The 17,171-nt window shown below is 45.3% G+C and overlaps 1 protein-coding gene across 3 annotated transcripts in view; it reads right to left on the minus strand.

Annotated features, from left to right (window-relative positions):
* CPR5 (protein) overlaps positions 1-16,544 on the minus strand; it is a 55,623-nt gene extending 39,079 nt beyond the window's left edge. For 2 of the 3 annotated variants that reach the window (XM_087697055.1, XM_087697056.1), the window contains exons 1-3: positions 15,455-16,544; positions 15,318-15,377; positions 15,179-15,214 (exon numbers count right to left, since the gene is read on the minus strand). In XM_087697055.1, coding sequence (XP_087553181.1) covers positions 15,179-15,214; positions 15,318-15,377; positions 15,455-16,495 — 1,137 coding nt within the window. In that variant the 5' untranslated portion in view covers positions 16,496-16,544. The remainder of the gene's footprint in view (positions 1-15,178; positions 15,215-15,317; positions 15,378-15,454) is intronic. The other variant, XM_087697053.1, reaches the window with a different exon arrangement.
* Positions 16,545-17,171: the final 627 nt, after the last annotated feature.

Here is a 17,171-nt window from a genome sequence, read left to right on the forward strand (position 1 = left end):
CACCCTCATCAGCTGCATTTCTACATTTAGTTGTCATTGAGGACGCTTCACCGAATGCTTCTGATGCTGCGATGGCGGCTCCCCAATCTCGAGAGTGGATTATTGATAGTGGTGCCTCACGGCACATGACTCCTTCATCAGATGGTGTTGCCCAGCTGCGACCTTCCCGTGGGCAGGTTCTCATTGGAGACAGCTCTTCAGTTTCTATTGCAGGTCGGGGTAAGATGCAGCTTATTCTGGATGGACGAGGTGGCACCCATACCTCAGAGGTTTTGCATGTACCAGGATTAGGGTACCATCTCCTTTCAGTTCATAAGATTTGCTCCCTTGGTCTTTTGGTGGAATTTGACAGTTCTACTGTGCGAGTCCTTGATCATGAATCGAGGAAGGTTCTATCATCTGGATATGAGAAGAACGGCATTTACAAACTGAAGTCTTTCACTGCCCTCTCTTCTCTTCCTCTTACCTCACAGTCACAATCTGAATTATGGCATGCTCGGTTTGGTCACCTGAACTATGACTATCTTCGGAAGGCGTCACGTGGACAGCTTGTTCGAGGGTTGCCGGATATAGTGGTGAGCCAGCATCCATGTGTCTCCTGCATACGGGGGAAGCAGCATCGGGATGCCATTCCCCACACAGCTTCGCGGCGGTCTACTTCACCGATGGAGCTAGTATCTACGGATCTATGTGGCCCTATGAGGAATGAGTCCCTGCGTGGGAGCTCATACTTCATGCTGATCGTGGATGACTATAGCAGGATGACATGGGCCTATTTTTTGACACTAAAATCAGAAGCTTTCTCGCACTTCAAGGATTGGCTTCTCTTTGAGGAGAACCGATCAGGCCGGAAGTTGAAGACCTTGCGATCCGACAAGGGAGGTGAATTTGTGTCTAATGAATTTGCTCGGTTTTGTGCAGATAGAGGAATTCACCAGGAGTTTGCCAATACCAATACTCCTCAAGAAAATGGTATTCTAGAACGGAAGAACCGCAGTGTGATCGAGATGGCGCGCACCATGATGGAGCACCGACAGACCCCTCAGGTTCTGTGGGCCGAGGCTGTGGCTACTGCAGTCCACATCCTTAATCGATCCCCTACTTCGGCCGTGGAAGGGATGACTCCATTTGAGGCTTATTTTGGGACGAAGCCAGATGTTTCTTACTTTCGGGTCTTTGGGTGTGATGCCTATGTTCACATTCCCAAGGCTCACCGTGACAAATTTGAAGCGGCTTCCCGAAAACAGGTATTTGTTGGCTACAGCTCCCAGTCCCAAGGCTACCGACTGTATGATCCCGTCAAGCGGGATGTATATACTAGCCGTGATGTGCGGTTTGTGGAGGTTCCGGCTTCTTCAACGGGTGAGGAGCATCCCGTTCTTGGAGATCCAGGGGAGAGTTTGGCTCCTTCTACAGTTCCACTGGAGCCTGTGCCGTTTGATTATGATTCTGTTTCTGACACAGAGTCTACTGTTCCACCGGATCCTTCTGAGGAGTTACCACCGGTGGACATTCCAGAGTCTTCTACTGATGGAAAACGACGAGGGAAGGTTCGGCCTCCTCCTCGCTGGGCCCGTGACACACTCCGTGATTCAGGGATCGAGGGGTTTCCTGAGGAGTGGGGACCGCAGGATGGTCCGCAGCGGTCACGGAGGCACCAGGCGCATTCTTCGGAGCTTGTTTGCTCCAATTATTGTTTGATGTCCCGAGTTATGCAGGATCGAGAGCCCACCTCCGTGAAGGAGGCTTTACAGTCCGCCCCATGGAAGAAAGCTATGGAAGCTGAGTTGGAGGCTATTGAGAGGAATGGCACTTGGTCACTTGTGCCACGCCCCCCGAAGAAGAAGGTGATTGGAGTCAAGTGAGTCTTCAAGACCAAATATCTCAGTGATGGTACTTTGGATAAGCACAAGGCTCGCCTTGTTGCTAAGGGTTTTGCCCAGCGCCCAGGGATTGACTGTCATGACACCTTTGCCCCTACAGCTCGTATGGCAACCATTAGAGCTGTTCTTGCTTTGGCTAGCCATAGGAGATGGCCTGTTTATCAGCTGGATGTGAAGTCGGCCTTCCTGAATGGTGATTTGAAGGAGGAGATCTACGTTGAGCAGCCTCCTGGCTTTGGTTCTTCAGATGGAAAAGTCTACAGGTTGAAGAAGGCCCTGTATGGTCTCAAGCAGGCCCCGCGAGCTTGGAACGAGAAGATTGATTCGTTCCTCCAGACTCGGTTGGGATATCGGCGGTCCAAGGCCGATCCGCAGCTGTATGTTCACACTTCCGAGGATGGTTGTGTGCTGTTTGTATTATATGTTGATGATTTGATTGTCACAGGTGATGATGCACAGCAGGTCCAGGAGACAAAGTCAACTTTACATCGGACGTTCGAGATGACGGATTTGGGGCTACTCCATTTCTTTTTAGGACATGAGATTTATCAGTCTCAGAGGGGGATTTTTCTCTCCCAACAGAGATATGTACAGGAGCTCTTGGTGTCTTTTGAGATGGAAGATTGTCGGGCCCTCTCTACTCCTATGGATCCGAACTAGAAGGCCACTTCCCACTCAGCTTCTCCTTTGGCAGATGCTTCCCGCTATCGACAGTTGATAGGGTCCTTGATTTGGCTTCTCAACACGAGGGTTGATCTATGTTTTGCTGTTGGGCTCTTGGCAGGGTTCATGAGTGAACCTAAGACGGTGCATTGGCAGGTTGCTCAAAGGATACTTCGATATCTGAGGGGGACGTCTGATTTGGGGATTCATTACCCCGCAGGGACAGATGGGTCGGATCTTGTACTTGCAGGTTGGAGCGACTCGGATTGGGCCGGTGACGTGGACCACAGGCGGTCTACAACAGGTTACTGCTTTACTTTGGGTGCAGGTGTTATTTCATGGAGTAGCAAGAAGCAGCCCACGGTAGCCCTTTCGTCTACTGAGGCGGAGTATCGGGCCGCATCTTCCACCACATGCGAGGTTGTGTGGCTTCGGAGATTGTTGGAAGAGCTTGGGTGCCCCCAGACTCGTCCTACATTGCTGCGATGTGACAATGAGAGTTGCATTGCCTTGGCAAGAAATCCTGTTTTTCATGCCCGGACGAAGCACATTGAGATCCAGTACCACTTCATCCGAGAAAAGCTTCTGGATGAGACCATCACTGTGGAGTATTGCAAGACGGAGGATAATCTTGCGGATTTGTTTACGAAGGCGCTTCCTCAGGCTCTACTTCGGCACCATTCCCGATCCCTCAGGCTTCTGCCCTGTCCAGGCTCTGAGAGGGGGTGTTAGAGATCATAGCCTGTTTAGGCAGCTGCACAGTCAGCAGCAGCAATCGGACCAGCAGCTGCAGTCGGACTGTGCAGTCGGACTGCCACGTGGCAGTCCGACTGCCTGCAGCCGTTTTTACCAGGCTGCGCCCTATTTCTGGCGCCCTGTTCTAGGTGGTTTTTCGCCTATTTATTGTCGACGACTTCAGCAGTCTACCCACTCTTCTCTGTCGCAGATTACAGACCGGTGCCGTGCAGATTTCTGTCTCTGTTCACAGATTTCAGACAGCAGACAGTGCAGACTGCAGCGGACTTCGAGGTGGACAGCAGGTCGCATCGTCGAGGTGGAGACACGCAGTCCAGCGCACTGCGCCCGTGTATATCTTTGTATTCAGCATTCTTTATACAGCAGATCTTCATTGTACACTGTCTCTTTCTCTCCCTTTTCTCTTTGCGTTCTCTCTCTCTCAATCCTACGCTTCCGCACCGCTGCACTCTGACAAAAAGAACCCCACGAGAGGCAAATCGTGTGAGCAATGACTAATGAAACATGGCAAGACAAGTCATGGTAGTGAGCAACAATTCAAAACATTACTTGTGTTGACACAAATACATGACACTTTCTCCAACATGTTTTTGATGATGTGGCGAACGAAGTAAAGCTGCACTACCTTAATCATTAATGTGACGAACAAAAATGTTGAGCTATTTGTGAATTTTTTAAATCTATATGCTACACATTTTCTAAGGCTGCATAAAGGGGGGCCATTAGCAAACTACAATAATCATTGTAAAACAAATCATATCAATTAGCAAATGCAATATTTTTATCCTCCTATTCGTGCCTGCTCCAAGAACAACAAAAAAAAGTTTAGTTTGAGAACTCAAGCGTCCATGAGATTGGCAATCTAAAGTGTTTGTGGAAAATTGCAAATGAAGACGAATCAAGGGTAGATGTGCAAGGTAGAAGAGTTGTCCTAATTTGGACAATAAGGTGGCTTTAGAAAATCAAAGTAAAGAGAGATCATTCATGCTTGCACTCTCAAAGCTAATACTTATACAAATCTCCATTAACTCTTATGATAAAGATTTGAGGACCTCTCCTACCTTTATAGATTCTCTCATCTTCTGTAAGCAATGCAATTAGGATGGCGTCTTGCATTGTCTCACTATAGAAATGTGTTTCACGATTACCCTAATATCAAGACTCTTGTCACAGGGACATGAAATTTTGAGATGCTTTAATCTTGCTAGTAACATTTGATTAAGTTATTAATTAAATGCGCAAGGTTGTTTAGCACATGTGATGCACATGGCAGTTATTTCATGGAAACGGGCCAAGGACCCCGAGGATGCAATGGGTCTTAAAGGCAAAAGTTGTGTTAAGTTATGCCAACTGGGTTTTGGTGGTCAATTGCTGCTAGGTTGGACCCTAGGATAATTGTTTAGCCATTAAGTGTCAGTGGTGACACTAGAGACTCGCATTAATTAATTAATTAATGCTAGTCTAAGGGTCAACAGAGGTTAGAAACCACTCCAAGTTGCAAATGGCCTAGCCAATTTCATTACAGATGGGCATGTTTAATTTTGGGGTTGGCAAAACTTTCCTACGCAACTAGGAAGAAGGCTATTGGAGGGTGGTGGAAGCTGAATTGCAGCCATTTTGAGCTTGGTGGAGGGAGAGGAGGTGATCAGATTTGGCTCTAAGAGGCGACCACGACTGATCACACGCCGCAACAGGACAGGCGGTAGCAGGTTTTCTCTTCCACCTCAAGAGAGGCGGCGGTAGAAGAGGAGGGCTCGCCAACCAAGCTTGTGTTTTACTCCCCTTTTGAAGCTGTTGATGCCATCAGATTTGTCATCAAAGCTACGAATCAAAAGATACATTTCAGCTGATTTTCTCTCTCTCTACAGCATTCTCTCAACTCCTCCAACCTATGCTCAAGCATTCTCAGTAATTCTCAGCCATTGGTAGCAGAGTACAGCCAAATTTGGTGGACAACAGAGAGTTTACCGCTGTAAACCCTAAATTACAGTAGTAATTAGGATTTAACAGCCACCTTGGGATCCGTGCCATCAGTCAAAGGCATTTGTACACTGAAATCAGCACCAGAAATTCGTGGAATTGTGAGGATTTTAGATGCCAACCCATCTATTGTGAATTCGGGGCAGCATTTGACTAGTTGGGGTTCCATTAGAGCAAGTCTTGGGTGAAAAAATCAAGGGGCAATTTGCCCGAATGCTTTGCTGATTATTGGAACAGCAAGGGGCTTCTGAATCAGCCAAGGAGATCGTGAAATCTCAGCTTGTAATTTATCCATTAGCAATTGAAATTAAAGAAATACCAAAAGGGGCGCCAATTTTGGGGCCAACACGGTGTCCATTGTCCAAGTTTATGAAGGTAAAGTGAGCATTTCAGTTTATGTTCATTTGTTGATTGATGTAATTAAGTGCTTAATCAGGTTAAACCACCCTATCCGAGAAGATAGGATGGTTCCAACTCCCCAACCTCAAACTACAACCTCCACCTAACACTCTTGACAAAGATGAATTTCAAAAGAATGTTCTGTATCGGGACCATTGAAACCAACCTTTCTTTCAAAGAAAGGGTGGTAATGGCCTAATATAACACTAATTATAGCAAGCATAAAATTCACGTAAACTGAAATGCAAATGGTGCCATATGATCTTGAACATTGGACACCTAATTGGCCCCATGGTAAAGAGATAAGACAAATAGAAGGAAATGGAAAAAAGGACCTTGCCACAATGGCTAGTCATGTAAAAAAAGGGATGACCACCCGAAAGGGATTTAGGGTTATGTATAAAAACCAAAAAGTGAATAGAGAAGCTCATGTTAGAGATGTCATTCCTTGAACAGTGCAACATGCAGGACACATCATCGCCACGTCAGCAATCAATGCAGATGCCACATGGCAGCTTGTAGTTGGACAGTTTAGGCTGCGCAGTCGGACAAATTTATGTCAGTCGGCCTCATTTAATACAGCGGACCAGGTCATTGTTGGCCTTTTCTTTTTTGCTATTTATAGCAATCCTTCAATACATTGTGATCACTTGTATCTGACAAAGACAACCTGCTGGTAACAGACAGTACGCGGGTGGACAAAAATCGAGGTCCTCAAGGCGGAGACATACGCAAATATTCTCTCTATACCCGTGTATATTTCTGCATTCCTATAAGGCATTCTTCACTGCAGATTTTCTATGTTTCACTGTCTCCTCTCTCTCTCTCTCTCTCTCCTCTCTATGTTCACTCTCTAAGTCTTGGTCCCACGCTTCTGCATCGCTGCACTCTGACATGGTATCAGAGCGGTGAAGTCGAACTGACTGAGTGAAGAACCTATCTTAAGAGGAGATTTCAGTGCGACACAAGGCTGCATTTCTAGCATTCGAGGGCGAGCGGGAGGGCTCCGCATCGGAACAAGACTGAAGCAAGCGTGGGCATGCGGGAAAGGAGTCCAATTGGTGAATTTGTTGCAGGTTGTTGCTGTTTGAAGAGGAGGAAGGCTGCGTTTTTGGCCTTCCATTGCAGATTTTACTTTTTCATCGCCTCCGATGGCTGAAGAAGGTTCAGGAAGCAGAGGAAAGAGCCCTAGCAAGCTGCATCGTCATAGTCAAAGGGGGCTGCTTTTGCGTTTGTGCAGGCATTGTAGGTGAAAATGTCTACAGAGACTGACTTGGAGTTCTAGGCGATCATGGACTGGAAGGTGCCTATCCTACCGGCTCTTCCATCAGATCAAAAGCTCGATGGTAACAATTACCGCATCTGGTCCATAATGATGTTGGCCATCCTGGAGTCGTATGATTTGGCAGAGCTTGTGATGGAGGAGATTAATCGGCCCTCGATGAGAGATGCGTCCAAACTCTCTTCAAATGCTCGTGCGGAGTTGACCAAGGCCCAGTCTCACTAGGACAAACTGAATGCCAAGATTTGTTCTTTTCTTTTTCTATGTTGTACTACAGCCATGATAGCTCACATCGAGCACTTGACGGTGGCTCAAGAGATATGGCTAGAGCTCGACCACATGTATAACCGGATGACCCTGATGAAGAGGGTTTCTTTGGAGGTACAGATGCAAACCTTGTCCATGAATAAGTCTTCTTCACTTCGAGAACACATCAACAAGCTTCGGCAGTTTCAAATGCAAGTTCAAAATGCGGAGAAACCTATTTCCTCTAAAGACATGGCGATCACTTTACTATCCCAATTGCCGCCATGATTCAGTACTTTTTATCCCGCTCTTATTGCATCAAGGCGGGAATCGACTCTTCGATGGGAAGAGCTGGTTTCTATGGTCTTGGACCAAGAGGAATAGTTGAAGGGATAGAATGCTTCCAAATCGGAGGCATTGGTTGGTCAAGCATCTCAGAAGAAGGGGAAGGATCAAAAGAAGAAGGAGGAGGATAACAAATCCAAGAAAGACAAGGAGAAAGAATCGACATGCCATATTTGTGGTAAGACCGGTCATTGGAAGAAGAATTGCTCCGACGAGGACAAGAAGGATACCAAGAAAAAGGACCTGAAGGATTCTAGAGAGGTGGTTGCACCCTCATCAGCTGCTTTTCTACACTTAGCGGTCATTGAGGACCCTACACTAAAGACTTCTAATGCTGCAATGACAGCTCCCCAGGCTCGAGAATGGATCGTGGACAGCAGTGCCTCACGGCACATGACTCCTCCTCCCGTTGGTGTTGCCCATTTGTGACCTTCACGTGGGTAGATTCTCATTGGAGACAGCTCTTCTGTGTCTATTGTTACACGAGGTCAGATGTAGCTGATTCTAAATGGACGCGGTGGCACCCACACTTTCGAGGTGTTGCATGTGCCAAGTTTAGGGTATCATTTGCTTTTGGTCCATAAGATTTGTTCTCTTGGCCTCTTGGTGGAGTTTGACAGTGATGTTGTTCGAGTTCTTGATCCTGGATCAAGGAAGATTCTCTCTTCAGAGTATGAGCAGAACAGCATTTACAATTTGAAGTCTTCTACAACTCTTACCTCTCACACATAGTCTGAGCTATGGCATGCTCGGTTTGGCTACCTGAACTATAAGTGCCTTTGAAAGGCATCGCAAGGGTCGTTTGTTCGAGGTTTTCCGAACATAGTGGTGAGCTAACAGTCATGTGTCTCCTACACTCGTGGGAAACTGCATCGGGATGCGATTCCCAACAAAGCTTTGAGACGGACTACTTCACCTCTGGAGCTTGTATCTACAGATCTTTGTGGCCCAATGAGGACCGAGTCCCTGAAGGGAAGCTTGTACTTCATGTTGATCATAGATGACTACAGCAAGATGACATGGGCCTATTTCTTGATGTTGAAGTCGGAGGCTTTCTCCCACTTCAAGGATTAGCTTCTCTTCAAGGAGAACCAATCGAGCCGGAGACTGAAGTCCTTGCGATCAAACAAGGGTGGTGAATTTGTGTCTAATGAGTTTGCTTGTTTTTGTGCATATAGGGGCATTCACCAAAAGTTTGCTAACACAAACACTCCTCAAGAGAATGGCATTTTGGAGCAGAAGAACCGAAGTGTAATCGAGATGGCGCATACCATGATGGAGCACTGACAGACACCTCAATTTCTGTGGGCCGAGGTAGTGACTACCGTAATTCACATCCTCAATCGATCTCCCACTTCGGCTATTGACAGGATGACACCTTTTGAGCCTTACTTTGGGACTAAGCCTAATGTCTCTTATTTCAGGATCTTTGGGTGTGACACCTATGTGCACATCTTGAAGACGCAACGTGACAAGTTTGAGGCACCTTTCTGACGAAAGGTTTTTGTTGGTTATAGCTCCCAGTACCAAGTTTATCAATTGTTTGATCCCGTCAAGCGAGATGTATACACGAGCCGTGATGTGCGGTTCATGGAAGTTCCGACCACGGGGGGGTGAGGAGCACCCCGTCCTTGGAGATCCAGGGGAGAGTTGGGCCCCCGAGACAGTTCCTTTGGAGCCAAAGCCTCTTGATGGAGATTCCTCTTCTGATTCAGAGTCTTCCCTTCCACCAGCCACCCCTATGGAGCTTCCGCCAGTGGATGTACCCAAGTCTAAAACAGATGGAGAGCGACGAGGAGAGATCCGGCCTCCTCCTCGTTGGGCCCGTGACACACTCCAAGATTTAGGGATCGAGGGGGTCCCTGAGGAGTGGGAACCACAAGATGGACCAGGGAGGTCACGAAGGAATCAAGCCCATTCTACGGAGCTTGTTTGCTCTAACTATTGTTTAATGACCCGTGTTATGCAGGTCGTGTGTTGTTTGTGTTGTATGTTGATGATTTGATTCTTACACGTGACCATGCACAGAAGGTCCAAGAGACCAAGACAGCTTTACATCAGACGTTCGAGATACCGGACTTGGGGCTTTTTCATTTCTTCTTGGGTCATGAGATTTATTAGTCTCAGAGGGGAATTTTCATCTCTCAGCAGAGATACATTCAAGAGCTCTTGATGACTTTTGCAATGGAGACTTATCGGACCATTTCTACTCCTATGGGTCCAAATTGGAAGGCCACTTCACACTCAGCTTCTGCCTTGACAGATGCTTTCCGCTACTGTCAACTGATTGGCTCCTTGATTTGGCTACTCAACACTCGTATTGATCTTTGTTTGCTGTGGGTCCTTTGGCGGGGTTCATGAGTGAACCCAAACAAGTGCATTGGCAAGCTGCCCTAAGGATTCTTCAGTATTTGCGGAGGACCTCAGGCTTAGGGATTTCTTATCCCGCAAGTACAAATGTTTCAGATCTTGTTCTTGTAGGATGGAGCGACTCGGATTAGGCTAGCAATGTGGACCACCAACGGTCTACTACAAGCTATTGTTTTACCTTGGGTTTAGGTGTTATCTCATGGAGTAGCAAGAAGCAGCCCACGGTAGCCCTTTCTTCTACTGAGGCGTAGTATCTGACCGTGACTTCCACTACATGTGAGGTTGTGTGGCTTCGAAGATTGTTGGAGGAGCTTGGCTACCCCCAGACTCGTCCTACTCTTCTGCAATGCGACGATGAAAGTTTCATTGCCTTGGTACAGAATCCTGTATTCCATGCCCGGACGAAGCACATTGAGATCCAATACCACTTCATTCGAGAGAAGCTTCTGGATGGGACCATTGATGTGGAGTACTACAAGACGGAGGATAATCTTGCAGATTTGTTCACAAAGGCACTTCACCAGACTCTTCTTCGGAGACATGCTAGATCCCTTAGTATTTTGACCTGTCCAAGATTTTGACACGTCATCACAACATCAGCAACCAGCGCAGGTGCCACATAGCAGCCTGCGGTCGGACAGTTCAGGCTGTGCAGTCTATGTCAGTCAGCTGCATTTAATGCAGTCGACCTAGTCATTTTTGGCCTTTTCTTTTCTGCTACTTATAACAGTCCTCCAGCACATTGTGATCACTTGTATCTAACAGAGACAGCCTGTTGGTGATAGACAGTACGCAAGCTGATGGAGATCGCAGCATGTAAAAGTGCATGTTAAACTCTTGGAGATATCCAAGAGTAGAGTGGCAACAGTGGAAGCAGTTTTGCAGCAAAATGCAAGCAATGTCAGCCCTCTGTATGGGCACGGCAGCTAGAAAGGGCAAATCTAAATGGTGCATTGGCAGTGCAAGTATGCATAGTGTTGTTATAAGCAAGCACCACCAATTGCAAATATTGTTTCCACTTTACCTTACATTGGGACATAAGAGTATTTCTAAAGATCTAGAACTATGGAATTAGCCTCATTCCACTACCCATTTGTCTATGGGCAAAAACAAGGTACTTCAAAGTAGTGACAATATCCAAATAAGGACTCATATATGCAGCTCTGTACCACCAAGGATAGATTGACACATATCATGATACTTAGATATATTTTGCATGAATAATCTAGCCATGTAATCCGCTTTTATCTTCCTCCTTGCCCCAATAAGATGGGATTGCTTACTAAACCTACATATCATAGACCAAATGCCATCATTCTCTATAGCTTGTAGGTATTCTAGAAATATCAAAGACAGAATCCATTTGCAATTTCCCATGCTCTATCTAGATTAAGCAAAGAATGCAACAAACTTTGTGCCTTTTGACAATCCAACTTGATGCCAGGAGGCATATTTCACAGTGGATTCCGTGAGGTTTTACGGTGGATTCCGTAAACTTTGTTGACCACGGCTCATACACAAAGTGGATTCTTTGTGCGAGAAGTTGATGGGAACGCCTATCCTTTTCAGGCGTTTCATTAATTTAGTGTGTACATGGGTGATTCCATAGCGGGTGATTCCGCAAAATACATATTAAATTAATAAACGTTTATGAGTTTAGAGTGCGCACTCGTGATAAATTAAGATTAGGATTGATTTCTATTGATTTCTAACCAGTTGATTTATTTATGTAGCTGAAGACTGCTAGGTATTCACTTTTGTCGGTTTAATTGTATTATTTTACTAACGATTGTGAATGCTTTAGTTGATATGTAGAGATAGCAACAGTGGCGAAGGAAAGCATTGAAGGATAGCGTGTATTCGAGTTATCACTTATATTTTGATGGGCGCATACCTTAGCTATGGCGCCTATATTTTATCGCGCCTATTTATTAAGGCGTTGAATATTTATTTATTATTTTGTATGCACATGGGCGCACGATTATGATATTTGTATTTGGACATTGTATTGGGTATGCCTGACTCTTTGGGCGCCCGCTCATTAGCTTTATTTCTATTTGACACTAAAGCAAACTCAAAAGCCAAAAGCGTGCTATTTTGTAATTTGGGCTATTATTTGAGCTTGAAGATTATTAATACATAAAATACATGCTTTGTGGAGCGCTCACACAAGGCATGGGAGGAGATTGCATCCAATTGGTCTCTTGTTCATGTCGTGCATGCTTTCTACCTTGAGTTTTGTGCAAAAAGTAAAGTTCTTTTGTTCTTGGGAACCTTCCGACGTTCACTACGCGAACATACAGCATCCAATCTGTGCACCAGAACTCGACCTTCTAAAAACAATGCATGTTCTCAAAAAGCATTGATATCTAGTCTCAAAGTTAGCCACTAGAAGAAAAACTACATGACCCTCACTATAGCATCAATGCTAATATGCCCTACACATGGTCATGCATGACTTTCTATCGAATCTTTAACCCTTAACTACTTTGTGGCATAAAGATGGGCCATGCATCATATGGATGCAGCAAGCCAACCCTAAGAGTATTATGCTCACACTGATCATAGATCCTCCAAAATTCCTCATCCTCGGCATTTTGTGTCTTCATCTCATCTAACTCATGATGATATGCTATCAACACTATTGAAACTTGTGGTTCCATTGATCAATCATCAGCCCACTACATTCTTTTATACTCTAGAAGTGAAACATGAATAAACAGTTGCCCATCTCATTAGATTAACCGCTTGCTTTAACAAGTCAATTAAAATAAACTTTAAAAGCCCGATCAAATCCACCCTCTTGTGAAGAATAAAAGTAATCACAATTGCCTACTTTGTAAAGATGAATGCCTATTACTCAGAATTGATGTCCCTCTTGAATTCATTATCCCAATTCTACGTGATGAAATTTACACACTACTTTTCTTGAACTTTTACCCATTTTGAAGGTGTGACAAACTCTTTTACAATAGGAGCAAGTCAGCTGTTTTTTGGCAGGTGCTTTGCCTTTTCCTAGCGCAAAGGTCATATCACGTTTGATATTAGACGCTTCCTTGTCTTTCAGCCTTCTTTTTGTTGTTCAACTACAAGAACTTGGGCATGTCAAAACTTGAACTAGTCGTCTCTCAACCATTGTTCAACTCCAAAATGCAAAATCCATACCTTAAAGATGAAATTCTCAAAGATTTTACAGGAAATCTAGCTCAAAAAGTTCTATAAGGGGGGAACCATGGCCAAGCCACTTTCTCGTCCCCATTGATCACTCTCCTCTCCAGGCCTTTGCCATCCTCTCTCCCTCTATCTTCAACCATTATCACCATCACCAAAGCATGTGCTTTGATCAACCATTAATCCACAGCCACCCCAAAAGATCAGGTGACTGCAGCTGCTGCATTTTGGTGTACTACATTCTCACATTCCTGCTCCAAGCCCAGGAGACCTGTTTATGTGGCATTCCACTAGCTGTCTTCTGCAGTTTTCCTGTTGCTACCACCTATCAACAGCCCCCAAGAGTCATCACAGCCACTGATACCACTGCATTTTGCTGCCCAACACCTGCACCTGTTCTTATCATCAAATTTCACAGCTTACTACCGTATCCAACAAGCTCAGAACAGATGAAGTTTCAGCCAAGCCCACAGTTGATTGTTATCATCTTCATCACCCAGTATCAGTTGGTTGGCCCCAGAAGTACATCACACTCCCCAAACATCCCTCAGCCCGCTCCATTGACAAACTGGCTATTGTACAGCCCTTTACCTCTTGAGCATCTGTTATCACAACTCATAACAGCTCTAGTACATTGTTATTCATTTCACTCTGAGCATTCTTTTGTTAGTCATGTTGATTCGTACATTGTGTGCCCTGTTAGCCCTAGAGGCTACAGTTCACTCATGGTGTCATGAGTTCCAATTTATAGAGTTCATCTTCTTACATCTTCAATGAGATAGGCTAGCATGTCTTCAAATTCAGTTGTACAATTGATCCGTACTGCACTCAAGTAGTTCGCCAGATTAATAAACTTTTTCAATACTAGATAGCATTGCTACCTCCTTATTGATTCCAAATGGCAATACAACTAGATTTGCTAATTGTGAAATGAGAGAAGAAAGTTTACTCAAGTCTTCAATAAGGTTGGTTCCTTCTTCCACTTTTAATCCAATGAACTTCTTCTTAAGAAGTACATCGAAGGAGTTAATTTTGTGTCCAAACGGGTTCTCCAATTTGGGCCTTCCTGAAGTCAACCTGGTGATGCACATAATTTGATAGCCCTAATCCAAAAAGCCCCAAAGCTTTGTCATGGCAAATTGTAAATTGGAGCTTCTACTATGGCCGCAACTGTCTCATCTCTGCAACATAAAATGAGATGATTCATCGTCAGTATTGGGGGTCTTGGAATATTGTCCTGCCTTGCTTTTACATGGGGAATTGTAAATTGGAGTTTCTTGTCTTCAGTTACCATGGCCGCAAGTGTCCCACCTCTGCTACATGCAACGAGATGACTTACCGTCAGCATTGGGGATCTTGGAATATTGTCCTGCTTTGCTTTTACACTTTATCATTTTGAGTTATAAAGTTTTCAAACACTTCTTTTACATTCAGTTTTGAATTTCAATTTTCTTGAAATTTGACTGTAGGTTTTTTGTGTTCAGTTGCTTTTGCTAGAAGCCTCAAACAATGTTAGATACATCATAAAATTGCATTCTCTAGCAATATATTTTATACTTTTCTAGTCTTGTGTTCTAAATGCATATAATCTTTGAGTTGCAAGAAATGCCTCAAAAATCAGTTTTTACCTGCAATATTTTCTCAGCATATGGTTTAGTGTGTACAATGTAGCAGCATGTATCTTTGAATAATCCTTGCACTAGAAATTAATCATAAAAATTTCCTAACTCGATACACGTTCAAAGTTGATTAGCCCATTTGTTACATACAAGAGACCAACATTTCAAGTTATCACCTATACTAGTGGAATCCTGTGAAAGTTTCTCATGGTAATGGAGACACAATATTTCAATGGAATTAAAAATGCTACAAAACACAGCCATTTCAAGTTATCATCTATACTAGTGGAATCCAGTGAAAGTTTCTCATGGTAATGGAGACACAATGTTTCAATGGAATTAAGAATGCTACAAAATACAAAAAGGTACAGGTACTTGTGATGGTGCCATAGTGAACCCTGCTTGAAACATTTTGTAGTTGTAATGTAACGATATTTACAGGCTACCAAGGAAATACAATTTACCTGTGGTAATGATTCCATTATTGCAGTCTCCAGAAGCTGAGCCAAAGACAAGAGTAAAGTTAAGGACGATCATTTTGTGTCACAAACAAGTCACAAAACTGCCTTGAGACGAGCCTTGTACAAGGAATTGATATACTACCAGACTTAGATGCTCAGCTGGTGCACAAGGTTGACCTTGACAACTTGTGTGTAAGAGAACCTGCCAGAAAACTCAGTGTGTGAAACAACTACAACTTATTACTGCTCACAACCATTATACCCAGCCTCTTCCCTTACCTCAGCCAATACAGCACCAACTGCAGAGCCAAGAGGCACTCCAAGGTTACAAGATTGTGAATCAGCAGCTCCACCATTATGGAATGACTTTTGGGCGCCGTTAAAAGCTTCCATATTTGGAACGGCTATATCTGCACCCTGTAGACGTACTTCTTGTGAAGGATTGGGAGCTTCTGAAGTATGGACTTTGAACTTTTCCACATCAAGTGACATTTTCCCGAGCTCATTGGACACAACAGCAGCTGCAGGCACACGATCTGTCTGTGTGTTATGCTTTCGGCTATTGATTTTCCTGCAAATGCCAGAGGCCATCAAAACAGCAGCTGTGACAAGCGCCAGTTGTGATGCGTCCACTGTGGTGTCACCTCCTCTATCCACTGTGGTGTCACCTTCTGTGTCTTGTCCCTGCTGTACAATGCTCTCTGTGACAAATTGTCCAGACTCCTGAGACACTCTTTGTTCAAGGCGCTGTCCGATGGTGCTCTGGCCAAAATCCCGCGGCATCCTTTCATCAAAACTCCTGCTTCGCTCATCCTGAGATTGTATATTAAAACTGCTGCTTTGCGCATCCTGAGATGGTCTATCAGCAATGCTCCGTCCAGAATCCTGCGGCATCCTTCCTTCAAAACCGCTGTTTAGCTCATCCGGAGATGGTATATTAGCAATGCTGTCACCTCCAGATTCCGACAAAGAGATTGCCTGGTCGGTAAACAAAGGATGGAGGGATGATGATTGACAGGCCTCGTCCTCACTGGACGTGTCCAAGGAGGAGTTTTGGGAACATTCAGCAACCGCCTGCGAGGACATGGCGGTGGGAGGGGGAGCAGAGCCCCCTGACGCTGCTGCATCAGGAGGTGGAGGAGGAGGCTGCAAGCACTCGAGCCAGCGCTGCAGAGCGCTCGGTTCCTTGCTGTCCCGGATGCAGCGAAGCTCCTCCCGGTTGAGATCGTGAGCCCGGGCCACGGCGGAGAACCGAAGAACAAGAAGCAGACCAAGGCCGACGAATGACTGGAAGGGGACATTGGCGGCGAGGCCACGCATCCTGGTCGCGTTTCATTGCACCATCGGAGGAGGGAGGGAGAGAGGAAGGAAATCAAAAAAAGAATCAAATACGGTGTTTTCCTTTCTCTGGCTGCCACGTCACGCCACAGTCACTGCCGCGGCGCGGCCACGCGCTTTCACTAAACTGCGTTGTATGGCGTTCATATGCCGCGCACATGACCAACTGTGGGCATGTCATGACCAACTGTGGTGATGTCATCTCTTACGTGGCTCGGATATTCCTGGGCATCTCCATTCACCATGCTCAGGTCCAATTACCACGGGAAGAGCCCATGTTACACCACGCAAGTAGAAGTTACACCATGCTCCATCGCCACGTGTTGAATCCCCATGCATTGCTATGAAAAGCGGTTTCACAGATTCCTCCGCTTCTCTTTCCGCCGCTTCATCTCCGTCGAGAGGAGCGATGCCACTGCGCGCTTCCCTTCCATCTTCAATGTTAAGAGGTGGACCATCTGCAAGCATCGCCCTTGCCTGCTTGGCCACGATCATCACCAACAAGTACCAACTCCCTCCCTCTCTGTCTCTCTCAATTTGATATGATGTACATGACATGCACCCAATCGTTGGGTGCAATCTCTCTGTCTCTCGCTCTTATGCAAGACTTTTGCACGATTATCAAGATATTGTGTTTGCTATGCACGTCATCGTTTGA

Source organism: Lygodium microphyllum, chromosome 17 (genome assembly GCF_053477565.2).
Source record: "Lygodium microphyllum isolate KBCC chromosome 17, Lygodium_microphyllum_v1.1.10, whole genome shotgun sequence".
NCBI lineage: Eukaryota > Viridiplantae > Streptophyta > Polypodiopsida > Schizaeales > Lygodiaceae > Lygodium > Lygodium microphyllum.